We start from the raw sequence: 26,546 nt of genomic DNA, 5'->3' as shown, positions 1-26,546 counted from the left end.
CAAACTGTGGCCTTGAAATCTATATGTCGTCATTCTGTGCTCAATCATCAGTGATTTTGCGGAAATTCTTCAAATGTGTGTTATTACATTATCCGAATGGAATTAAACAGTTTTAGTGTTTTTAAATCTCAAATCCACTTTAACAGGTTTAAAAAAGGCTGCGGTCCCTCAGCGAGCTCACAGCCGGTGAGAAATCAGTCAAGTCATGCAGACTGAATACAAAATGGGTTTTACATTTAATTCTAACTGGCGTCAAATGGGTCTTAAAAAGGGAAGGCTTAAATTGCTGTGTCATGGTGGATGTCGGGTTGTAATCGCTGCCGTAAATGTTCTTGCCGTAGGAGCTCCAGTTTGAGCGGCTGACACGGGAGCTGGAGGAGGAGCGGCAGATTGTGGCGAGCCAGCTGGAGAGGTGCATGCTGGGGGCGGAGTCGCCGGCGGGAGACAGCAGCAGGTAGATGTGGCGGTGTGATGCCCTATTTTTGTTTTTCGTGTTTACATGTTTTGCACTGAATAATAACAATATATAAAGTGTCTTACGTTTTCATTAACACCTCCCACTAAGAAGTGATGGCCCAGTTGTAGCTTAGCAACCGTGTCCTGAGACGTGTCCATGGGGCTGTAGTGAGTTCAAAGGGTGGGATCTTTTTCTCTTCTTTCCCAAACCAAAAGTAGAAGAGAAAAGTGCAAAGAACAGATCAAAGTGTGTTCGTGCTGGTCCTGGATGATACTGTATCAGAGTTTAGGTTAACATCTGCAGTTTTGTCCAGCTTTTATTGGATTTGGAAAGGTTTACACTGCACAAACTCCTTCTCCAAATTGATTTAAAAAGCAATTTCTCTCAATTAACCAATTAGTTCATTGGTAGAAATATAATTGGAAACTATTTCAAGAATCGATTATTTACATATTAAGTAATTTTTTGGGGCATTTTATGCCTTTATTCGAGAGCAGCAGTGGAGACAGACAGGAAATGCAGTGAGAGAGAGAGAGAGAGAGGAGGGGAATGGCATGCAGTAAATAGTCCAGCCAGCCGGGACTCGAATCTGCAACCCGTTTTTTTTTTATAGTTATTTTTTGGGGCATTATTTTGCCTTTATTCTGACAGCCACAGTGAGAGAGAGACAGCAAAGTCAGGGAGCGAGAGAGAGAGAGAGAGAGAGAGAGAGAAAGAGAGGGGATGACATGCAGCAAAGGGCCACTGGTTGGACTTGAACCTGGTTAGGACTGAGCCTTTATGGTACATGCTCCACCAGGTGAACCACTATTGCGCCCCTGAGTGATTTTTCAAATGAAAATATCAATGCATTAATCAGTGCAATTAATGCATTAACGAGCATGTCAATTTTCACTTCCACAAAGAGTTTTTTTTATGCAGCAGCAGGAGTGATACAGCATTTTTAAGACACACATGATGTCCTGCACTTTAGATGTGGATAATCAGAAAGTTCTCAGATTCATAGATTCCTTTTTCTTTAAACAATGTTGATGAAATGATCTTGTTCTTGTTGCTGAGGCCTTTCCCTTCTGACCAAATATAATCTTTCACAACCAATTTCATGTAGGTTTGAGCTGACTTTGTTAAATAACCCTAATAATGCCACCCAAAAATAATCATTGTTGTTGTTATGTGGATTACAGTTGGCTGTAAATCATGCAGACTCCGCTGTCAAACCACGTAACAGTAATGTCTGTATTCATAAGGAATGTTGTTCAGCTCGTTGACAGTCACATTGTGCTATCACTCTGTGCACAAACAGAAACATTCACATCTGCAAAACCATTGAATTCATAACTGAGCTCAACACTGTTTGCATGAAGAGGGACATATATTAAGTGTTATTTAAGTTTGACCCTCTTATTTACCTTGTAATAGTCAAAATGTTGGTTTCAGATGCAAGAATGTTCCTCAAATAGGTTTAATGATCAATATCACAATATCTAATCAGATGTAGGGGCTTTTGTTTTGGTCTTAATTTTGCAGATAATAGTATTTATATGTCCAGATAAAATTGTGTTTGTTGGTCTTATCAGTAGAAAGGATTTGTTTCCAGCTGCAGGTGTTTTCTTAGCCCAGATAACACAGTGCAAGGCTTTTCTTCAGGTTATATAACATGCCTGCTCCTCAGCTGGAGTCAACTTACTTTCTTTTTTTTTGCCAATTTGATAAGTAAATTGAAATTCGCACTATATTTACAGAAGCTTCATTCTCTTCAAGTAGCTTTTAGATTGAAAGTGAAGGAATGTTTTCGAGGCAAAAGATTCCCATGATAGATTCAAGTTATTTTCTTTTACATTCGAAACGCCGTCTTCTTTCCTCTGCCTGGTCTGACTGGATATAAAGTATTGAACTGTGGCTCTGATTTGATTTACGTCTCTCTGTCTGCTCTCGCCTCTCTTCCATTTCCTCCACTTCCTTTTCTTCTGCTGAAGCTCATCTGAGAAGTCGTTTGCATGGAGATCTGCAGGTATGATTTCTCACTTCTACCCCTTAATGTTTTATTATAGAGAAAAATATATATGTTTGAAAAGATAAGGTCACTGAGGAATTGCTGCTTCAGGTTTCAAAACCAAAAGTGATAGTATAAAGTGTTACCCACTTGTACTGAAAGTAAAAAGTCCTCTAGCGAAGCTCTGTGGAGTTTTATTTTCACACTAGCAGTAGTTTTAAAATGGTAAACACTACAGCTTGAAATGAGATCAAATCCATATCATTTTGGCTCTAAAGATGATGTATAAAGGTGTATAAAGTCATTTTTACCTCCAAAGGGCTGAAAATTGGCAGAATGCTGCACCGACCGGTCGAGCAACAAAACACTGTTTGCTTTGAATCTACTGTTCTGTCACAGATGCCTCTCCCCCATTTCCTCACTCATTCTTCACTGTCGGCTTTCCAATAAAACAGAAGTCCTGCTAGACAGTGCTGTAGTCTTCTGTGTCAAAGAATTGCTACATTTCATTACTTAAGATGAAGAGGATCCTGTCTGCGAAGATGATGCTGTTAAATTGCTTTCACACAGACTTTGTTTTGATATTTTGTGTTGCCATTTTGTTGGGAAACGGAATCAGCCCGTCGCTTTCTACATACAACAAATAAATGTTTGACTAACAGTCTCTCCAGGACTTGCTTGTATGCTTTTAACTATATGACAGATGCTTCGGCAGGCGGAGAGTTGCAGGGCGGAGCCATGGAGACATCTGGTCGCCACATGGAGGCCGAGGAGGGACTGTACCTGCCTGAACCAGACCGCGCCTCCCTGCATGACAGTGAGGGTCTGTTAAATGTACACACCACACGGGTCAGAACAAAGCGACTAAAGTTTCTGCTTTCTAAAGCACAGTCTGGAGAAAACACATATTAAGAGCACTTTCCTCATTTGAAGAAAATTAGATTTGATTCGACCAATGGTTCATTTGTAAAATTATAACCAGACGTGTGAACTTGAGTCAGATGTGAATCATGAATGACATGATTTTAAACTTGATTTGAAAAACTCAAAATACAACGCGCATTTGACTTTAAAGTCTCTGAAAACTTGGCCTCGAATCTCGTCTCTATAACTTTAAATGTCCGTCTTGATAAAAAAATAACACTTAAAATCTGAGTGAATCAGCTGCATCACAGCTGTGTTGGTGTGGTTTGATCACATTTGACTGAAAGCATCTTGGCAACATATATGAACACCTCAGGAAATGGCGTCTGTGATAAAAAACCTAGATGCCATATTGATGACAGTAAAAGATGTAAATCTTTAAAAACTGATCACTGATCATATTTCATTTCATTTTAAAAAATTTGGGGCAGCAGGACGGTGTGTGTGTGGGACTGAGTCAACATAGTCTACAGTGAAAGCTCATTGATTGATGTGTTTTGAATAGTTTAATAGGGAACAATGGAGCTCTTACGGCTCAGAGGAAGAGGATCTTATTTTTAACTTCATGTCAGGTATTTTACCAACTGAAACAAAAATCCTATGAGGAGGAGAAAAAATGATTATTATTTAAATGATGCCAAGTTGGATAAATCTGAACTTCCACAACAAATCCCACATCCCGCCTGTAATTAACACCACAGTAGGAGACTGATGTGCATGTTTTTCCAGCCGGTTGCTCTGATTTATGTGCGAGCATCTACTGACCACATTTAGATCGGGTTAAATCACCCAAAACTGTCTTTATTTTTTAACCATCTTGTCGGAAATAGCTTCACATATATTCACACCTGGGAGCTCGGCAGTGCAACCGCGGCCTGTCGCTGTCGGACATTAGGCGTCTTCACTGGAGCGGTTGACACTCCGGTCCATCCAGCTTCCTCAAAGCTTGTGTTAAACCAGAGAAGATGGGAGGCTGATAGAGCGGAGCAGGGATGGAGCCGCTGCAGCTGTGAATTCTTCTGTGTGCAGGAGACTTTATTTGTTTTTATCTTTTTCGTTGGATCATGTTAATGGAAAACTTGCAACTATTTTAAAGACCATTGGACCCTCTTCTTATTACAATACATTTCATCATTGGTAAACATATAGTTTCTGAGTAGCTCTTTGAAATGTTAAAAACAAATTTGCCTTTGGCCTTATTTATATTCCTCAGAGTTGGAGTGGTCTGATAGTGTAAAAATACCCTGCACATGCTGCCTCCTCCTTATCCTATAGGGGAAAGTAGGCCAGCATTATTGGAGCTGTACAGTATATGCAGATTGTTCCAGGAAGAGCATAAAGGCTTAATGCAGATACCCATGCGTATGTATTTATATGCATAATGCCTTTTAAGAAGTTGAAAGCCAAGTGAGATAATATGCTAATCTCTAAACCGCAGTGACTGATGTGATGGTGTTTGCATGGATCAGTTTGATCACACCTCATACCGCTGTGACGCTTCACGGGAAGCACTGGGCGGTAATAATGTGTACGCAGTGTTTCCTCACGCTCTTATCTTTCTTTCCTCACAGGCTCAGGAGGTCACTCAGCCCAGATGACCTCATACTCAGACAGCGGTTACCAGGACAGCAGTGTTAGTTATTATAGCAACCAGAATGTGGTGCGTTCAGAGCCCCGGGCCTCGCTATCAAGAAGCCCAAGAGCGGAGGGTCAAGCCTCAGGGCAGGTAGGCCTGATCTACACTAGCTTATAGCAGTAGTCTTTTTTTTTCTTGGTTTGTTTATTTGAGTTGTTGTTGTTTTTTGTCTCTGTAAGAAGAGCCACAGACATGTACGCACGTCCACAATTCTGAAAAATTACATATAAGAATGTGTCCATGAAGATCGGCTTGAAAATTGGACCAGAAAATATCAGAAATCACAAGGTTCAAAGTTCACGCTCATTCTTGGAAACAACAGTTGAGAGTTACCTCACTGTCCACTCTGTAGCTTTTGATCCTATCACATGATCTTCATCCCCAAAAAGCGATTGTCCAATTATAAATAAGTCCTTTAAATGCTCATGGAAGGAAATGCAGTCTGAAGATCACATACCATGATGATAGCTCCAGTATTTTCCCAAATGAGAAATCACATTTTACTTCCCATAAGTGACTATTTTTCAGAATAGTGTCAACAGAAATATTTGGGTCTTCATCTCTGAGTAATGACAGCTGGTGGAGGATCAATAATCGCTGTGGTGAATGATGAAGAACATCATCTAAAACCGTCCAATCAAATTGAGTCTTACCTCGAAATTTTTAAGACTCCAACGCCATCGGCTTCTTTTGCTGTGGCTAATAATTATACGCTCTTTGCACGACAGTAGAAGCAGGAATGACAGATAATGGTGCGCCCATTCGAATTCTCTCTTGATTTATTCCTAACCCAGCAGCCTCGCTGGATGGGCTTACATGTTTCGGCTCTTAATTTTCCTCCGAGGCGTTTGAGGCTTCGATGGATTAAGGCAGCACATATCGGCATCCAGTTGGCTGAGTCTGTAATTGAGGGACATTTTACATTTGGTAATAAGGAGGGAAAAGTAAATGTTTGTCCCCATAAATATGAAAGATTCTGTCAAGTCTTCCCTGAAATGTAATATATGTACTACTTGCAGAGCTCAGCCCGCAGGATAATGAATTTAGACATTTATTCAAAGGCACGCACATTCAGTTACATGGACAAATGAAAAAGATAATGATGCCCTTCATCTGACGTGATGAAGCATCCGGCCTCAGAGCTTCTCCTCACTGGTAATTGGCAAATATATTTGCAGATGGAAGCAGTGCAGTGTCTGTATCTTCATTTTTCAGGTATTTATTCAGAAAACAGGAGTTGAAACGATTAATTGTCAGCAGTGTTATGAATATTATACTTGATATTTTAGTTATTTTGGGCCTGGAGTGAACATTGATGCCAAGAATCATGTGAATGCTAATGAAAAATTAGTAAAATGTCATTAAATGGCATTTAATGACATTGAAGGACCTTTTAGATATTTTAGATTCATCTCACAAAGTTTGGAGCAATCCGTTCTTGACTGTCATGATTGTCTCATGTCAACAGTGTTAGAATTCCTGAAATGATAGTTGCTCTAATAAATAATACTGAGAAATAAGCAGAGGTTTAGCATTTATATTTACACAAATGTTCAAATTGTTTTTATTTACAATTGTTTTTTCTGTTATCATCATGAGACTGGGCTTCTAGATATCAAACACATGCTTAATTGTGTACATAATTGAATGTAATGGTATTTGCACAGCCATAATGACCTGTGTAAATGAAAAGGCATTTTATGAAGCTTTGATGAAAACAGGTGCCTCATTATCACACAACAGGTATTAAATGTCACATTTACAGTATCTGGGAGCTACAGTCTTTCTCCCATCTTCCTCCCAGGCGTCCAGCCGGGTGTTGCGGAGGATGGCCTCCCTCCCCTCCAGGAGCCAGTCCCCTGGCTGCGGCACCGCCGGCACTGTCTCACCCTCCCGCATCTCCCTGCGAACATCTCAAGGCAGCACCTATGACTCGCCCATCCTCTCTGAGCCCAAACCTCTGGCTGCCGTGTTCCCCGGCACCACTATGCCGCCATCCTGCACGTCACCCACCTCCCCGACCAGCGGCACACAGGCCCTGGGTGGTGGGGGAGGAGGTGGGTTAGGAGGAGGAGGTGGTGGTGGACGGCTGGGGTCCACCCTCTCTCTGGTTGAGGGGAGGGGTCTGACGGGGTCACCACTGCGTTCGGGGATGACAGCCGTGCCTCAGCACTACGGCTCAACGCTGCCCAGGCAGAGCCAGCCGCTGGCCTACGGAGCTGATCCATACGGCCTGTACCAGAGGAGTGCACTGCCCCGCCCCGACAGCCTCATAGGTCAGTGCGACGTCCAATTAAATGTCATGCTGTTAGTTGGCTGAGTACAGGTGTGGTCACAGTAGACATCGGTCCAATTAAATTGCACCAGAAAAGGGTGTGATGTAATATTCTAACATTATAGAGGACGCCTAGAATAATGGATTCTCCATTTCCAAACAGATTATCACTGGTTTTCTTGCAAATTTTTGCTACGTCATAATAATGCAACACGTTATCTGGCTGACGAAAAAGAAAAATGACCATAAAGGGCTGCTGTAGTTTTAAAACATTTTGAAACCACTGGCCTAGTTGCACATCAGCTGGCTACTCAGAGCAGGTCCAGAAGAAATTTGGACATTGTTATTTATTTTTTCTTAGCTGAAATATGTCCATCACATTATCACATCCTAGTCATCCATTGTTGTCTTTGTTGGGTTTTGAATTCTCCTTATTCCTCCTTGTTTCCTGGCTTGAAATGGGTCAGATTCCCCAGATATAAATTCACTGTTATTTTTCCTATCTGTGTGTGTTAATAAGTGCATCTCTACCTCACGTCTTGCAATTAAAGAGTAGATATCCAGACTCGACAGCAGCGGTTCCCAACCGTTTTGGCCTGGAGCCCCCTGGATTAAGGCTGTATCCACTAGCCAGCCGTCCTCACAGGTGTCAGATGTTTATGAGTTGAAATTTCACCTCTAAACTGTCTCATTTGAATAAATGTTCAAGGTGAGGTAAAGAGGTAAAACTATTCCATATTTCACTAAAAGGAAAAGATTAATGATATTAAATTCAAATCGGTGTAGAAAACTTTCCCATTTAACATTTCAAGACCGCACAGTTTTATCTTGTGACCCACTGGTTGGGACTCACTGCGCTACAGTTTACAATGAAAAGGTCGAATTATATTAGACTTCTTTTAACAGCACAAATGCAGGTTTTAAAAGTGTTGAAGCTCATTTGATACTGTAATGGTTCATGATTAGCTTAATACAGAACCATTACTGGATCCAATCAGAAATCTAGGCGACATATTATGAAGCCAAAAATCGTTAAGTCATTCTTTATTTTAGTTCCTTCATTGTCCCTTAAGGGAAAGTGGCTTGCAGCAAGTCATTTGAGACATTAAATCCAATGGCATAATAAAACTATTACAGCTGCATTAAACTTCCATGAGAGAATATATCTGCATAAATATCTTCATTCTGCAATTGAAGCTGGAAGATGATAAAATAGACAGTTTATCTGAGGTTTAAATTGAAAGGTGTCTTCACACTCAGCATCCTTGTAATGGTGATTTGGTATTGTGTTACACACTGACGTGTAAGACTCAAGAATGGATGTTGAGTGAATGGTGCAGTCTTTCAGTGCTCCAGCTTTAGAATCAGTGGAAATATAAATGGTTAGAGAGGTCAGCCGGGACCCTGGGGGGTTGATGGGTCAAATCCAACCAGGTCAGAATCTGGGCCGGAAAAACTCACGTCAAGTTTGCTTCGAGCAAGTTGCAGCCCTGCAGTGACAGATGATGATGTGTGTGTGTGTGTGTGTGTGTGTGTGTGTGTGTGTGTGTGTGTGTGTGTGTGTGCATATGTGTGTATGTGTGTGATGTGTGTCTGAAGTGTTTTTCAGCAAACCTTCTCGTAAATAAACAAAGCCATGCTCCGCAGCCTCAACACCATTTCCTCTGTTGATTTAATAACCTTCCCTTTGTCCGGGGAAAGTTGACTGAGCAGCGCTGATCTAATATTGTAGCGCGCAACATTTTTACTGAGCAGGAACTCCACAGAGTTTCCTGTATCTCTGTGCAGCAGTGAGAAATATTAAATAAAGCTGCATGTTGAACAAAATAACTTTTAGGCAAACTGCAAGCTCTGCAGGTGATTTTATCTTGAATCCAGGCTTAGGGAGCTCATTTCATGGAGTTTTTAGTGGAATTATCTTACTGCACTGGTAGATAATGCTGCTGGGTTTGATAAAAAATTTTATTTGATGCATGCCAGTATGAGAAATAAGGAATGTAATCTTTGAAGGGGAGGATTTCACTTGTACCTGGTAGATGTTTTGAACTCAGGCTTAATTTTAATCTTGTTGGTGGCTGTGATTGATGTGCAGTGCAGTGTGAAGGAAAACTAGACAGAGAGACATCGCAGTGAAGAATAAAAAAATAAAAAAACTCCAGCACCAATGAACGCAATGCAGTGGATCAGAGGTTTACAGTGCTTCCACTACAATTTCTCTCTCACAGGCAAATTGTTCGCTGAATGAAGGAAGCACGTTAGTATCTATTGGTGTTAATATGAAGCAGTGGAGAGGAAACAACAGTCCACTTAGGCTGCAGAAATATTTCATGCGGCTGAATCATAACTCCATACACAGATTTTAAATTACTTTTAGCACTCTTACAAATGATCACATACAGCAGATACACTCAAGCAAACACACAGCAATGTTTTGTTAATAGGCTCCAACAAGTTAAGTAACCCACTTCACTTTAAACCACTCCATTTATCCTTTACATGCAATATAAAAACATGCAATAAAGTGTAAGTAATACATTTGAATGTATATTAGAAACCAAACGATTAATCAATTAATTGATTAAAAAATAGACAGATTAATTGATAATGAAAATCATTTAGTTGCAGTCCCAGACCACAGAAAAGCTGTTACTTCAGAAAACTATCAAAACTTTGAATTTTGAAAATTTTTTGCTGTTCATTTTCTCAATCAGAACAGTTAATCAATTTAGCTGCTTTATTCATATTATTTATACCAAACTCAAAACTTGGTTAGAATAGCTATGTACGCTATGTACAGTACACAGCTGGGACACAGCTGTAAACTTGCGACCTAACGAGCTGACGGTCACCTGAGACTCCAGGTGAATCCATTTCGACTTATGAGCAGGGAGCACGAGGAGCCGCCCGGTTTGTCCCGCATGGAGAATTACGAGGAGGCGAACTCCGTCGACAAACTCTGACCGTGATCTTCATGGAAAACATTATTTATAATAAGCGCTTAAGTCGGTTTATTTCTACCATTTAAAACATGCACCTGCAGCGTCACGCCGATTCGGTGGCGCACACCGAGGGGAGGCGCTGTCCAAGAAGTAGTGTCCTCCACAGAGCGTCTCTTCACGTCCCACAGCGGGAATGTGTCGAGGTGATGTTTTACGGCCGTTCAAACAGGTGAATATTCTCTTTTGCATCCAAACACGTCACCTGATTATTATAGGCAGTTAAAAAGTAATAATTCATGTTACTGAAGCGATGTGACAGATGGTTGTATTTCCGCTGTTATTAGATAAAGACAACAACAAACATGTCACAATTGTTTTTTTAAAAAGCTAAAGATATTCAATTGATGACAACATAAAAACAGAGAAATGTAATAAGCACATCATTATTTTCATCCCCACTAGTTGTTACCATGGCAATAGCTGCTCTTCCTGGGGTCTTTATGAACATATAAGCAGTATAATCAACAAATGTCCAATCCTATACACACAATACAAGCAATGATATGACATACAAACATGAAAATAATATAAATATCTCTTACGTGTTTGTTTTTTTTATTTTATTTTTTTACCAAATTCTTGAATGAAGTTTGGCAGACTGTTCCTTTGAGGCATGGCTCCATGCTGTTAATTCACTGTGTTGAAAATAGTCAGTTTTTAGCTGTGGTTGTTAAAGTACTCTGATTTTCATTTTTTTTATTTATTTTTTTTTATATATAACTTAAAGAACAAAATAGAGATCAATAAACGATAAAAAACGTTTAATCAGTTATCAGAATTATCTGGCAACCGATTAAACCTATCTAACTAAGCAGTCTCCTGGCAGTGAAGGCAGCAACAATGCTAAAACTTGAAGTGAATTATAATGACTTTATAAGAATGATGACGATGACGAGATGACTGACATCCCTGGAGATCAAACCATTGACTTTGTGCTTCATTGATTGGTTAAGTCGGCTGAGGCTGGCTCAGAAACTTGAGAGGGGATTATTTCTGTGCTGCTGCCAGCCTCTTCACTGAGCCTGGCTTACACTCGCTTTTGAATTTCAAACCAAAAAGAAACTTTCATTGTGTAGCTTTGAACTGGATGTATTAGACGTTGTCATCGGGGTCCTGCTGATGTTAAAATACATCACCTTTCTTCTGCAAACATTGGAAAATAAGAAGTCTCTTCCCGCTCGTCCTCTCTTATGAACTGGTCATCAACTTTCTCCCCACTCGCTGCTTTGTAGCTGGTGAAGGATTTACTGTCGTGGAAGTGCTGCTGATGCTGCAGCGACACAGATTTATTCCTCCGTCCTGCCCTCTGTCACTTTACTAAGCCGCTCCCACTGACCCATATAGGGGTGTTTCTATCACCCGTGGAGCATCAGCATGTGATTATCAGCTGACGGCACTGGAAGGCTTTATTATGCTGCCATCAACGTGCGTGCGCCTGGTTTAATTTCGTCCATTTTCATGTGACGAGTGTGTGTGCGCGTTTGTGGATGTTAATGATTAGCATATACCTTTTGTGTTTTGCTGTTGTGTTTGTGCATATGTGAGAAGAGGATGGTGCAAGGATTGGTTGTGTGTGTGTGTGTGTGTATATATATATATATATATATATATATATATACACGTATATATACACATATATATACACATATATATGTGTGTGTGTGTGGGAGGCAGAGTCAGTGAACTAAATAAAATGCCTCCTCTTCCCTAGCTGAGTGATTTTCATCCTGCAGTGCTGATAAGTGGCCTAATACATCGCTTAAATCCTTATTCCCAGTTATCCTGCGGATCCAACATAATCCCAGATTACATGAGGGAGATAAGCAATAGATGGATATACAAGATTAGGCTATTACTGATCAGTGGCGCTCGTAGTTTAGGTAGTGAAACCTGGTGGGCAGTCAAAAGACAAACGTAAGCTGCGAGATGAGCTATTTTTTTTTTTCCTGGAATTGATAAAAACAAAATTGCAACATCACCAGTGATAGATGAGAGTGGAAAGTATCTGTGTGATAGTGCAGGGATTCTCAGTCAGGATGTGGAGAGATTGTGGATTAGCACAATTTATTTGAAAAAACAGTAATTTGCTTTAAAATATGTTTTCGACATCAACATCTGAACACGAGCGAGCGAGCGGATAAATCTTAACAGCTAAAAGAAACGGCTGTTATAGATAGAAATGAATTACCAGTTCAAATGTAATGATTCCAGATAAACAGCTGAAATAGTCAAGTCGCCTAAAGGTAACGTTAACTGATAAATTAGGTGAAAAACTAAAAGATAAATAGTTGAAATGGTCAGCTAAATCAAAGCCAATGGATGGATGAAAAACGGGTAAAGGTAGATGACAAAAAGTAATGGATAAACAAATGAGATAGCAAAAGTATTGGATAACTGGTTAAAATAGGTTAAAAAGCTGTTGAAACAGCCATCTTAACAGTAATGGATATGGACAAACATGGATGAAATAGCTACAATGGTTAAATGTTCAAAATAGTTAGCTAATTCAATCTGAATCCTGCCTTTCCATCAGTCATAGAAAGCAAGTTTGACCAACCTCAACATTGAGAATTGTATGAAAGCATGAAATAGCATGGTCATTCATATGATTAATGCTGTTAAGTAACATCTAGTTTAAAATCAAACCACCTCCACCACTCAAAACATGAGTCTCTGTCATCTCTGACATCTTAGGCACATTTTAAGCAACTAGTGGCTCAAGCATCATCTAACTCAAAGGTCACAATTTCAGTTTGTGTCCTTCACTGCCGAAGAGCCCTCGAGAAAGACACTCAGTTCCAGATTCAATGAGATCGAGTCACAACAAGTGCAAATTTTTATTTTCTTCCAAGGGAGTGTTCTCGGCGATAAGAGACTAGAGTTTCAACCTTGTTCACAACAAAATGCAAATCAAGGAAAGAGAGCTGCAGAAGCTGGAGCTCCATCATCACCAGCTTTAAGTGCAAATTGTGTGCTTCAGCTGTTAGAGTGACCCCCCCAACCCCCCGCCCTAAAGCCTCTTTATAATTGGAGCGCTTTTTGAACTGATGTGCTCTGAGATTGGAGGATGGAAAAACCCTCTGCTCGGCTTGTTTGACTTGCTGATGACGACGCCCGCAGCAGACTCTTGAGTGACCAGAGTCTTTGTGCGTTTTATAAGCACAACACAACAGTTGGGATGAGTAGGCATTGTGAAATGCAGTGTTTGGCACAATCTTGATTTGCATGGCCTCAGCTAAATAATGAGATGCACATATGATTTATGTCTGACCATGACGAACAGAATGAGGCTGTGCCCAGTACTTACTGATCTTGTGTGGCTTTCTTTCACAGATAGTTAATTATTACTTGGTCCTTCTGCTGATGAACCGCACTGTAAGAAAGGTCTTAGAAAGTCTTAAGTTTAACTCAGTGAACTCTGCATTTAAACGCTATTTTCTTTTTTCTTTTTTTTTTTTACATACTTGTATTTTAAGTTATGGTTATATTGATTATTATTTTATCCATGCAATATGTCATTGTACCACTGTTTTGAAAAAGTGCAGTGTGAATATTTTTGTAATCTCTTTTACCTGCAGGGCTCCACAGCTCATATGCCGGTCATGCGGGGCAGATAGACCCAGAGCTGAGGGCAGCGTTGTCCCCGGACTGCCACATGACGCCTGTTTTCGATGAACGATCCTTCCACAGCCCCCTGTACCACAGCCCCACCCATGACCCCCAGGGTACCCTCTACAGGACAAACACAGGTACTGCACCCACGCTAAAGTTCCCATAGCAAGCAACTAAACAAGTCTCATTTAAATCTATTATGTTACATTGAATAAGTTATATTACCAGCAAGCAGTTATTTTAAGAAATTAGGCAACATTTAAAGAATAAGAACTGTTTTTTTTTTTTTACAACAAAAAAAGAAAAGAAATATATGTGTGTGTGTATATATATATATATGTCCTTAGCATAGATACTAACAGAGGTACTAGTGGTGCAGCAGAAGTCGTGGTAGAGGTTGTGGCAAGAGCAGAAATAGGGGCAAATCATTACAAGTGACTGTGCAGTTTCCCTCACATGACTTTTAGTTGCCTCATTATCATCACAGAGAATTACTCAAACAACCCAATTTTTCACGGCAGCGACCCCCCGAGGAGCCCTGGTCCCCAGGTTGAGAAGCCGGGCTCAGTTTCACATTTGCTTAGGAGATTATTTCTCTAAAATCTGCGGTGGAAATCAGGGTTTACAGGGACAGGAACTGTTGTTATTATCACTCCCTGAGGTCAGAACTTAATTAGGCTGAAACCTTTCATGTACTCCGCTGCTTCTTAATTGAAGCCTTTGCAGAATCATTTCAGGCTGAAAGCTCTGCGGAGTTTGATAGTAGAGGATCTAAGAAGCCATTTTAGTTTCGTTTAGTGAAGATTTAAGCAGGTTTGGCCTGTGAGAGAGCTCCTGCATGTTTAATTACTCATATAACATGATATTACTTTCCCTTTTATCTGACCTTAGATGTTATTTTTTTTTTAAATATAAACAGCTGCCAGTCTTGATTGTGCATCTCTGGACCGCTGTGATTAAATATTTGCAAAATTGTGTCGTGATTTACTTTCTCTAGGTATGGGGACTCTCCCTCGGACCACAAGCCATTGCGGCACGCTGCCATACCAAAGAAGCAGCTATGGGCTGAGCTCTGCAGCTCTGTACGTCGACTCCTACAGGGTCTCCGGCGAGCCCGTCTACTCCCACCGGCACTCGGGACTGGTGGACCGGGTCGCTACACGCACCCCGTCCATCGAGAGCATACACAAGGACCCCAGGTACACGCACACGCACACACACACACACACACACACACACACACACACACACACACACACACACACACACACACACAGACATTATTTCAGATTGAAGTCTGCTGAAACCTCCCTCTTCGTCCCTCCTCAGGGAGTTTGCTTGGCGTGACCCTGAGCTGCCAGAGGTCATCCACATGCTGCAGCATCACTTCCCCTCTGTCCAGGCCAACGCCGCCGCCTACCTGCAGCACCTGTGTTACGGAGACAACAGGGTCAAGGTGGAGGTAAGGTGATGGCACACTGGGAAGCTGTCTGGGTAAAAATAACAGGATGGACGTCACAATCATGACTCACTCACAGGTGGAGTTCATTCAAAGGTTTCTCTCCTGAACAAATACAGTGTGTATATATATGTATTCATCTTTCCTGAAGAAAACATGAGACAAAGCCATGTCCTCACAGAGCACAGTCAAGAATTAGAGAAATGTAAAATTTCAACACAAGAACCAGAGAGGACAGTGAGATGTTTTCTTTTATTTGCAGTGTGAAATCCTATTGTATCTGTATACTCTGTCTAAGAGTGTGTTCTCAGCTTACAGGGTTTGAAATTTTCCCCTTTTTTTTGAGATCTTTGCTGCCAATCTCTGAGCCAAAGCACCATCTGCTCCAACAAAACTTTAAGTAACATCGGTGCCAAATGTGCCGGCGCTCCGACATGCTGAAGTGCTGCATGCTCACTCTTTGCTCTGCTTCCCGTGCAATAAATAACTCCAACACAATGCTGCAGCTTCACACGAGAGCCATTTTAGTGCCGTTTGGTTTGTCTGGTGATGAGCTTTTAATTAGCCTTTGAAGCAGCCTGGACACACGCCTGCTCATTTAGCCAGAAACGAATGTTTTCAGTGATGGTTTGAAGACAGAATCAGAGAGGAATGGGGGGTGTCTTCTGCTCTCCTGAGATCAGTTTATTTCAAGATGTCACAAGAAAGTTTTGAACATAATCACTGAAGGTTTGTGCAGGATTTTTTCTTTTAAATTGTTTGATTTACATTTTTTTGTAAAGTCACATCTCAAAACGGAAAATCTTAATAAATTTGCTGTAATAGTTTAGTTTTTCATAATATCTATTGTTTTAATGTGTTAGATATTTAATGGAATATTTTAGACCTTCCACTGATTCTGTCAACCATAATCACTTGAAACAAACCACAAGATAAATAGTTTTTTCAAAGCAAAGCAAAGTCATAAGCCAATAGTTCAAAAAATACCCAATAAAAATGCAAATTAAATTTCTTTTTATAACATGTTAATGTATAACAGGTGTATTCGTACGATAGTAGTGGTACAGCAGTCAGTTAATCACGGACAACAAAAACAAACAAAATTGCAAACAAAACTGGGGAAATAGCAAAAATGTAAAATGAAAAACAGATCAACAACGGGCAGAAATAAGTAGAACAATTAATAAAAAGGGAGTAATTGAATAAACAATTAAAAAAGGAAACAGATATGCTCATTGTGAAAAAAAACTGAACACACTGCACTGAAGGTGACCTGTGAATTTCAAGCATTAGAGTCAAAATATGATTTGTCACAGTGACACTTATCCCTTTGAATTTGAAAGACATAAATCCAAAACTCACTCAGACTGCACGGAAAATGCATTTTTTTCATTCCTCTCTTATGATTAAATTTCTTTTCTGTGATGTGAAATTGGAGGAGGGAAGGCTCTTTGCTTTGTGTGTCAGCCTGTCTGCAGCGTTTGGTCCTCAGCCAATAGCAGCTGACCAGGAAGGACAAACTGATTCAAAGCTCCTCTCTGTGGATCTCATACAGAAATGCTTCAGTAATTGGGAGGGAAGATCTTATTGTAGGGAATAATTGGACGCAACTTTGATTTTCAAGATTTTACACAGAAATAACTTAAATGCAAAGTTGATGAAGTTAAACTTTCAATGCTAATGATGATGACAGGAGGTTTTAAGGAGGCCTGTAGTTCATCCATCTCTGTGACTGGTGCCTGGTCTGCAGGTGTGTCACCTGGGAGGCATCCAGCACCTGGTAGACCTGCTAGATCACAAGGTGGCAGAGGTTCAGAAGAGCGCCTGTGGGGCCCTGAGGAACCTGGTGTATGGCAAGGCCACCGACAGCAACAAGGTGGCGCTGAGGAATTGCGGCGGCGTTCCCGCTCTGCTGCGTCTCCTCAGGAAAACAACCGACAATGAAGTCCGTGAGCTGGTCACTGGTACGTCTCGGTTTTACTCAGCAGAAATCATTGTATGTCCTACCACATCAAACATTTGCAAAGCCACAATTGTCCATGGGAGACCAGTAAATACAATAAATGCAATTTAATGGCAGTTTGTCAATGACAAAACACATGAAAATGCCAAAAACATAAACCAAGAAAAGAAAAACAATTACAAAGCACTCAGAGAGCGAGTGTTGCTGCCAAAGCTGCACAACAGTCTGAATTAGTAATTCTAATAGTAATAATGATAATATGTGGACGTGAATATAATTTTCTTTCAAGTCAGGTCCATCTTTTTTATTCCTGGGGGGTAAATGCAGTGGAAAGCAGCATCCACATTGTCAAAAACAGTTTCCAAATGCAAAGCGTGACGCATCAAAATCCTGCTGTGTTGAGTGTGTGTGGGCGTTTGCCTGCTAGCGAGGTTCGTTGGCGTCCTGGCCAGCCGGCCGGCTTGCTGGCTGAGCGTCGGTGTGTGTCGCCGTCTGACTTGCTGGAAGTGTATTAATCTGTGTATCGGCTGTTCTGTGGGAGGTGAGAGCGGCTGCGGCTTAAACACTCAGCGCGCAGTGTTGACAGAACAGATCTCGGCACAGTCCTCGGGACAGATGCTAAGATAATGTGCTTTGGAAACAGGACACTGACAGCTCTGCAGCCACGCCACACATACTGTTTAATACCAGGAGATATGAAGCTGCTAGACGCCTCAGATTCTCAAAAAAACACATGAGAAGCCTGATTCTGTTCTAGAGCTGTGGGAAAGTTTCTATTTTTACTGCTCAGGTCAGGATTTTAAAGCTGCACTTCACTGATCTTGATGGACCATATCCAGATCCAGAAATATACACACAGCACTTTGTTTTTACCTATTTTCAAAGATAAAGAATACACAAAAACAACAAGCAACAAGCTGCTTCCTGCCTGGAGGGCATGAAGTCTTTCCTTATTGAGTGTAGTAGCAATGCTTTATCATCATTCCTGCATTTTGTCATGTTCATCACATATTCAAGCCCAGTTTGTATCAAAGGGAAGGGTCACTACTTCGATAGTTTTCTACATAAGTGAAGAAAAAATGTGTTGGGCTTGTTCACAGTCCCTATAATTAAGATAAGAGTAACAGTATTAAAAGGATTTTGGGAAATTTGGGAAAACATAAACAAAATAAAAGGTGCTAATTGAGAAGCTTTCATCATCTTACTCTTTTCTCATCTTATTGAGAAATCAAATCAACATATTTCCTTAATTGTCGAATGATTCCTTTCACAACGCAGTTAGGAAGATGATGTTTCTTGGTTCCCTCCACCCGCAGGCGTCCTGTGGAACCTGTCCTCGTGTGACGCGGTGAAGATGACCATCATCCGCGACGCTCTCACCACCCTGACCAACACGGTCGTCATCCCCCACTCGGGCTGGAGCAGCGTCTCGCACCGCGAAGAACACAAAGTCAAGTTCCAGTCCTCCCTGCTGCTGCGCAACACCACCGGCTGCCTGAGGTGAGGAAGGAATCAAACGCACCCCTCACTGATGAGTTCTCAGAAGAGTTTTATATGATAAAGAGTTTGTTGTTTTTACTTTTTCAGAATAGATATTTAACATTTTAAAAAAGAAATCTCCAATCATCAGTACTGTCATTATTGTAGTTATTGATCAAAGAACTTAATATCTTTGATGAGCATGCTTATGCATCTTAATCACCGCACTGCTTCACATTTACACAACTCTACAGTCAGATCTGTCCCTATTCAATATCAGTCTATTCTCCTTTCTTAATGAAAATAGATTGAACAAAGTCCTCTGCCTCCTAAGCCTGTTGAGTTTCCAGGCGTGCCGTTAGCTCATTAAATCGATTCTCGCTTTGAAATGCAAGGATGACTTTTGGATTTATTGGTCGTTGGTGCTGCTGTTTTTCTGTCTGCTCTTCATCTTAATGATTCTGTAAAACCAAAGCACATAATCACTGTTGCATAATCCATCAATAAGAGGCTCTGTAATGGAGATTTTATGCAGGCATGAAGTCAACAGAGGCAAATACCAGCAAAGTGATATCTTTTTTTTTAACACTCAAAGCTCAGGATGAAGGTTTGGATTTATTATGTGTGGTAGTTACTCAGTTCTTGGTGCATTTGAAAGATGAAATTTGAAATAGTACCTTGTTTAATCTCATACAACTCATCTAGAGACCAAGATCTTCATGATGTTTTGTAAATAACTGATGTTAGATTAAAGTTGCATGTGGCAAAATCACACACTGGAGGCTTCAGAGTGACGGGAAGAAAACATTTCAGCTGCAAATTCTCACATTTAAGAGGCTGAAACCAACAAATTTTGACATTTTTACTTGGAAAGTGGCTGAAACGATAAATTGATTATCAAAATATGAACCGATTTAATTTTCTTTCAACTGACTAATCTCATAATTCCACGTGATGTGAATGTGGCATCAGGAAGCCAAACCTGACACCAGATTTTATTTTGTCAGGGAAACAAAGAATCAAGTCATGGAAATGCAGTGTTGTATTGCTTGACAACAGCATCTAGTGAGTGAATTTGACAGCTGTGCTTCACAGTATTAGACTCTGATTGTGCTACAGCTCCTCTGAATTAAACCTGCTGAGCGCAGCCTTCCCAGTTAAATGGGAAGATAGCTGCCATCATTCTTCAGCGTCAGGAGCCAATCAGGACCAGGTCCAGGTGTGATGACAGAAGTAGGTCTATGAGAGCCGCTATTTGAAAATGCAACAACCTTGATTTTAACTACTAACTAAATACATTTTTAACAATTTTATTTTACATTTTTGTTCACATTTTTTGTGATCATCCATTTCCTTTAACAGGGCAGCTTTAAAACAACATCTCTGTACACACAAGCCTCCAGCATTGCTCTGCACTCTGGCTGAGGCTGTAGATTGATGGTATAGAGATGCATTGTGGGAGCTCAGTGCTGTTGTGCAGTCTTCTCATGTCAGCTCTCCATTAGCAGCAGCTGAAGGATCCTATTGGAGGAGCAGCCCCCTCCTTTACTGTATCCAGGCAGGTTTTAAGCCACCCTGTGGGGGAATCCACACACTGCACCTCCAGTCTCAATTCGTGTGTGTGTGTGTGTGTGTGTGTGTGTGTGTGTGAGGAACCTGAGCTCAGCAGGGGAGGAGGCGAGGAGTCAACTGCGTTGCTGTGAAGGTCTGGTTGACTCACTGCTCCACGTCCTCAAAGCCTGCGTCAACACCTCCGACTACGACAGCAAGGTGCTGCAAAAACACACACACGTTTCAGTCAGTTTATTACTTACTACACTTAGCTAAACCTACGTCTAACACAGCCTCCACCACATGTAATAAATGTGTTGAGTCCCCATAATGTGCCATTACTCTTGTCCAGTGTGTAGAGTCTAATGTGAAGCAGAAGTCAACGGTCTCTATGTTCAGTCATATTTCCGGTAGCTATAGAAACAAGTAGGTTTAATAGTCACAGGTCCATCGTCAGCACAACTTATTGAACATGTGATTAATCTTTGTATAAAACTTTGTCATCTTTTGCACATGAAGTAAACTGATTGTTGGCATATGAAAAGTCTGTTGTACTTGTTATTCTGCTTGTTGCAGGCCATGTTTCTCTGACACTGGACAGCTGATTTTGGCAAAGAGATTCACAACGTGTTGATAAACACATTTATCTCCTCTGCACCAAATTTATTAACCAGGCATTTGGTCACAAAGACCTCTGTCAGAGCCTCTATTAGCTTCTATGTCTTTAAAAGCACAAGACCTTTCACAGTAGCTAAGTTTAAAGACTTGTTTTGTTATGAGATCTAGGTGATTCAGAAGGAGTAGTCAATTTTTATTATTTATTGATCCTTATGTTGATTTAAAGGCTGGACTTTGTTTTGTAAAATGCTTCATCTTCACTGAAGACTTCTTGTTGTTGTTCACACAATAAATAATAAACTAATTAGGATAACTACTAGTTTACTGATTTAGAAACTGCTAACCTCCCCACATTTCATCAGGATCATCTGAATTTTTTATTTTTTTAAATAAATAAAACCTTATGCAAACCTTATGATATAATTTGAAACATGCTATAATCAAACAAAACTTCTACACATATTGGCTTTAAGTAATTTGTACAATCAATAAATAACCAGACTGATATGAAGGTCAGCTTTGTGCACAAGATTCTGTTTCTTACGTCTGCACTGATGTTTGTTGTGGATGTTCAACCTGACTGTGTTGACTCTATTTCCTTTCCTCTAGCGCCTCCCTCAGGCTCAAACGTACTGACAGCAGAGGCATTAAGACTTGAATATTTCTCCTCAGATCGTGGAGAACAGCGTCTGCACCCTGAGGAACCTCTCATACCGGCTGGAGGTGGAGATGCCCTCCTCTCGTCTCCTCAGCAACCAGGAGCTGGACACGCTGCTGGGCTTCTCCTTCCCGGCCAAGGAGCTGGACTACCTCTGCTGGGGGAAGAGGAGGCGAGGCAGGAAGCGGGGTGGCTGGCCCGACGACAAGGTACCAACACAGAGGGTGGGGTTTATCAAGAGGTGTTCAGGGCCTGGAAAAATTTTGAAAATGCAGGAGATTTCCAGGTCTGTTTTGGAATTGGAGAAAAGAGTGAGAACGTACGAGAAAAATTGTTTTGCAACCCAGTACTCAGAATTCACTAATGAATAAATGCAATTACACACATCCTCATAAGCAAAGCTAATCGAGTTTACAGCTCTAGTTGCTAAAGTTCATTAAATGAATGTGACCTAAATCCAGTTAAACAGCAGAAAGTGGATCTTTCCCATTATGAGTCAATGAGCTTCCTACTTACTGTAGCTAGTGTTTGCTATAGGTCTGAAGGTGCTGAAAGCCTCCTGCTGCACACCTCCACTTTTAGTTTCTAGGTGTGCAACCTCTCCTGATGTTTTGTGCAGTGGGATGACGTGGGGCCAATCCCAGGTTTCTCCCAGCCTCTGAGAGGAGCAGAGCTGCTGTGGCACCCGATGGTGGTGAAGCCATACCTCAACCTGCTGGCTGAAAGCTCCAACCCTGCCACACTGGAGGGAGCCGCCGGGTCACTGCAAAACCTCTCTGCTGGAAACTGGAAGGTAGGACTCCTCTATTTTTAACACAAGCAAGACCATGATAAGTAAATCACTCACTGCATAAACAGAAATTCCGTAATATAATTTACTCCTGAATCTTGAAATCGAAACATTAAAATTCCAAAAGTTTTGTTTTTAAAGATAAAGTAAGTTGCTTTGTCTTAAAAATCTAGAGGCAAAAGTCTCTGTGAAACTTACTGGATGAACTTCAGATGAGCTAAAAAGGCAGTTTTTCTAAAATTTGACATTTTAAAGCCACAGGTTTTCCACCCAACAGCAACATGCACAAAAATCCTCCAAAACTGTCCCATTAGTTCATAAAGTTGTGTGTTCAAGTAGGATCATATTGCTTACAGTAAGAAATAGTTTGTCAAGGCCTTTAAGACTGTGTGTGTGTGTGTGTGTGTGTGTGTGTGTGTGTGTGTGTGTGTGTGTGTGTGTGTGCGTGCGTGCGTGCGCGTGCAGTTCTCGGCCTACATCCGAGCAGCGGTGCGTAAGGAGAAAGGTCTGCCCATCCTGGTGGAGCTGCTGAGGATGGACAACGACCGGGTCGTCTGCTCCGTCGCCACGGCTCTCCGCAACATGGCGCTGGACAGCCGCAACAAGGAGCTGATAGGTCCAAACACACACAGTGAACAGATTGATCCCAGCTCAGCTGAGAAACTGAAACTGTGAAAAGATCATCTTCACACTTCAGTCAAAAACATCAACAGCAGCTTGTTCAAAACAGGTTTTCATATCAGACCATAGTGTGACACAAGTCCATTCACATCAATCACATTGAAGTCTGACAGAGTGAGAACACATTGCCCCCTTGTGGACAACAGGTGTGTAGCTGTTGAAATAATCCCACAGTTAACCTGCCTGCAGACAAATCAACAAATCATTGAGCTTCCACACAAAACAAACAAACAAAATGTAACTGAGGGCAATGGTAAACACAACAGTCTCAGCAAAATAAAGCCCCAGCAGCCTCAGAAATTGGAAGCAACCTGCAGTCTCACACACCTTCTCCCTGTGCCACCATGTGGAGAATCTGCAGGACACACCTTTACAAAAACATCTTATATTTTCTCTCTGTGTGTAAAGCTAAGGTTAAAATATTTGTCAGTCCAAATCAAGTCTGTTCTGTTCTGCGTCTCCTCCTGCAGGGAAGTACGCCATGCGGGATCTGGTGAATCGACTGCCCGGCGGCAGTCCCTCAGTGCTGTCGGACGACACGGTGGCGTCGGTCTGCTGCACGCTGCACGAGGTCACCAGCCGCAACATGGAGAACGCCAAAGCTTTAGCCGACAGCGGAGGCATCGAGAAGCTGGTGGACATCAGCAAAGGACGAGGGAAAGGGTACGAAACAGCAGGAAAACTTAGAGTAGAAATTCTGCTTTATTTTTTAACCTTTGTTATGACTTTTGAAGTGTTTTACTGGTGTTTTGTGATGTGGTGTTCCAGCTATTCGATGAAGGTTGTGAAGGCAGCAGCTCAGGTGTTGAACACACTGTGGCAGTACAGAGAGCTGAGGAGCCTCTACAAACAGGTCAGCACCAGCACATACACCCAGACAAGTTCTCTTATGTCAAACTTAATTAAGAAGCTAAGTCTTTTGATTTATCAGCAACACATTGTGAAACTTTTAATAATTCGGACTCATGATACACAAAGAGTCAAAATTAACTCGGCAAAGCAATTACAGAGTCCCAGAATCATTTCTGCAGTGCTTTGCAAAACATTAAAAGGGCTGGGTGACACAGATTCATGTAAACAGTGTGTTAGATTTAGCTGTTACAAAAAGCTGTGTAGTAATAATAATATTTTTTTCCACATTATCTGACAGAAATAAAGAAACTGATAAACACTTTCAATACAAACAATCAGTATACCACAATAAATACATTAATCACATGAACTTTGTGCAGGATGGATGGAACTACACCCACTTCATCACCCCCGTCTCCACTCTGGAGCGAGACCGCTACCGTTCACAGCCGACCCTGCCCACCAGCCCTCTGCAGATGTCCCCTGTCATCCAATCAGGTGAGAGATCCAAGTCCGACCCTTTGGAACAAAGTGTAAAACTGTCCCGGTAATGTTTTGAGATTGTGAAAACATTCAGTTGTTTTTGTCGTTTTTACTCAGGTGGTAGTGCAACATCCTCACCAGCGATGCTCGGGATAAGAGGACACAGCTCAAATTATCAGAGGGCGCAGTCATCTATGCAACTCGACACCTATTATGGAGACAACAGTTTACACAAACAGCAGTACACAGGTTTGTCTTGTTTATCTTGTAAACCCCCCCCCCTCTGCGTTTATGCTTATGTTTTTCTCCTGTCTGTGCTGTTGAACTTTCCACTTCAGGGTCTGAGAAGAAAACCCCATATTTCATTGGGACATATTCTTCCCAGTCAGGGGAAGATTTGAGAAGGTCCCAGGTAAGAGCTTTTGTAACCACATTGTTGCATTAAAGTATTGAATCTCGGTTCATACAGCTAAAGATTGTAGAGAGATTGTACAGGTAAATCAGTGATCTATCAATCACTTGTTTGTTCCTCCCCCAGCATCCAGAGCCATTCTACGACGAACCTGACAGGAAGAACTACAACAGCTACAGAATGTACCTGTCGTCCCCACAAGGCTATGGAGAGGAGCAGTACGAGGACGAACCGGTCCACCTGACCCCGTCCTCCCCCGATGGCTACGCCAGCCAGTCGCTCCAGTTCAAAGCCAACACCAACTATGTGGACTTCTACTCCACCACACGGAGGCCTTCAAACAGGGCGAACAAGTTTACCGGCTCCCCTGACTCCTGGGTGTAGATACAAAACAGACAGTGCGTAGGTTGAGCTTCGCCGTTTTGGCTGTTTTCCGTGGGTGTTGGTGTGTGGGGTGTCGGTGTGTGGGGAGTGCACGTGGGTGAGCCGTATGGTCGCGTGAAAGGTTGAGGATGCATGTGAATATGTGTGCATCTGTGTTGAAACTGTACTGAAGGACCAGGGCTTGGTTTTCTACCTGCGGCTTTTGCCTAAGTCAGAACATGTGCTCAATAATGTAGATAAATATGAACTATTCCTTTATTTTGGGCCTTTATTCCACACTAAAAGAAAGTTATGACTCTAATGACTCTCACATGACTGCCAGGTGGCCTAACAATGTTACCGATGTGAACGATCGGACAGAGGTCGCCATCAGGGGCATCCTTACCAGAAGTTCAGATAAGAGGCGAGAAAGTAAGTCCATTTACCTTTTGACTTTAGATGAGATCTTCAGACATTTTTCTATTGGAAAAAAAAAAAGATTGGAAATTTAAAAACGTATAAAGACACCAGGTTTTATCTGCATTATTATGGACATGGACTGAGCATCTTTTCCGTTGTAAATGCACACAGCACAAAGATGGGCTCAGTCAAAAGATGCTTTTTGAAAAAACCCAGCCCTAACTTTGCTGTTTACCAGAGTGTTTGTTAACGTCAACTGGTTTCATTTTTCTCTGCAGTTAAAGTGTGCAGTGTGTTGGCTTTGTAACATAAATATTGTTCGCCAGCATCATCTTGAATGCGAGAGAAAAAGAAATTATTGAAGGTAAGGATCCTGGAAAAAAAAAAAAAGAAAAAAAAAAAAGAAAATAAGACCACACCTGGGCCAAATACTATTTACCAGTAATTCTTTGCACCAAACAGGATAAAAGTCTCTCTAAAAATTATTTCTAAATATTATTTGACCAAGGTTTGGAAGAGAAACTCACTCTCTGGAACCTTTAAAGACTCAGAGAACCAAGGTTACATCAGTAAACCTTGGGTTTTCTGTAATGTTTGGCCAAAAGTGCAGTATATCATAAAGTATGTGAAATATGTGACAAAAACATGTGAAAATCTATTTGTACAGATACAATGGTTTAACTGTCCTGTTACATTGTTGTATTCAATATGTAGAACTTTATATGTGATTGTGTGAAGAAGATTTTTCTATTATTTGATTATTTTTATTAATTTAATTGTGACCTGACCAAAATACCCCATCTGTCTGTTCTGTCCAAAACTGATAATGTGCAATGTTACAGAGGGAATATATGTATAGGGATTAAAGATTATATCATGAAGATATCTGAAAGTTGTCTTTCATCTTTTTGTCAAAAATAA

General features: G+C 41.2%; 1 protein-coding gene across 5 annotated transcripts in view; it reads left to right on the top strand.

Annotated features, from left to right (window-relative positions):
* The window catches only part of LOC111670324 (plakophilin-4-like), a 52,717-nt gene that overhangs the window by 20,297 nt on the left and 5,874 nt on the right, over positions 1 to 26,546 (top strand). For 3 of the 5 annotated variants that reach the window (XR_015438508.1, XR_015438507.1, XR_015438506.1), the window contains 20 exons: positions 342 to 454; positions 2,434 to 2,468; positions 3,154 to 3,273; positions 4,946 to 5,100; positions 6,815 to 7,286; positions 13,863 to 14,033; positions 14,894 to 15,095; positions 15,226 to 15,358; positions 17,106 to 17,319; positions 18,635 to 18,818; positions 20,450 to 20,567; positions 21,639 to 21,833; positions 22,244 to 22,417; positions 22,880 to 23,030; positions 23,566 to 23,758; positions 23,864 to 23,948; positions 24,328 to 24,445; positions 24,548 to 24,679; positions 24,769 to 24,842; positions 24,969 to 25,989. Coding sequence is in view for 1 of the 5 variants with exons in the window: in XM_087179496.1 (XP_087035622.1) it covers positions 342 to 454; positions 2,434 to 2,468; positions 3,154 to 3,273; positions 4,946 to 5,100; positions 6,815 to 7,286; positions 13,863 to 14,033; positions 14,894 to 15,095; positions 15,226 to 15,358; positions 17,106 to 17,319; positions 18,635 to 18,818; positions 20,450 to 20,567; positions 21,639 to 21,833; positions 22,244 to 22,417; positions 22,880 to 23,030; positions 23,566 to 23,758; positions 23,864 to 23,948; positions 24,328 to 24,445; positions 24,548 to 24,679; positions 24,769 to 24,842; positions 24,969 to 25,226 (3,297 nt within the window). In the remaining 4 variants the exon portion in view is untranslated. Of the gene's footprint in view, positions 1 to 341; positions 455 to 2,433; positions 2,469 to 3,153; positions 3,274 to 4,945; positions 5,101 to 6,814; positions 7,287 to 13,862; positions 14,034 to 14,893; positions 15,096 to 15,225; positions 15,359 to 17,105; positions 17,320 to 18,634; positions 18,819 to 20,449; positions 20,568 to 21,638; positions 21,834 to 22,243; positions 22,418 to 22,879; positions 23,031 to 23,565; positions 23,759 to 23,863; positions 23,949 to 24,327; positions 24,446 to 24,547; positions 24,680 to 24,768; positions 24,843 to 24,968; positions 26,511 to 26,546 lie in introns of those variants that run through there. The other 2 variants (XR_015438505.1, XM_087179496.1) reach the window with 2 other exon arrangements.

The sequence above is a fragment of the Seriola lalandi genome, unplaced genomic scaffold (assembly GCF_002814215.2).
Source record: "Seriola lalandi dorsalis isolate HSWRI2012SDOR001 ecotype SW California unplaced genomic scaffold, Sedor1 jcf7180002054850, whole genome shotgun sequence".
Lineage (NCBI taxonomy): Eukaryota > Metazoa > Chordata > Actinopteri > Carangiformes > Carangidae > Seriola > Seriola lalandi.
Note: the sequence above shows the minus strand (reverse complement) of the source record. Positions and strands in the feature narration are given on the sequence as shown.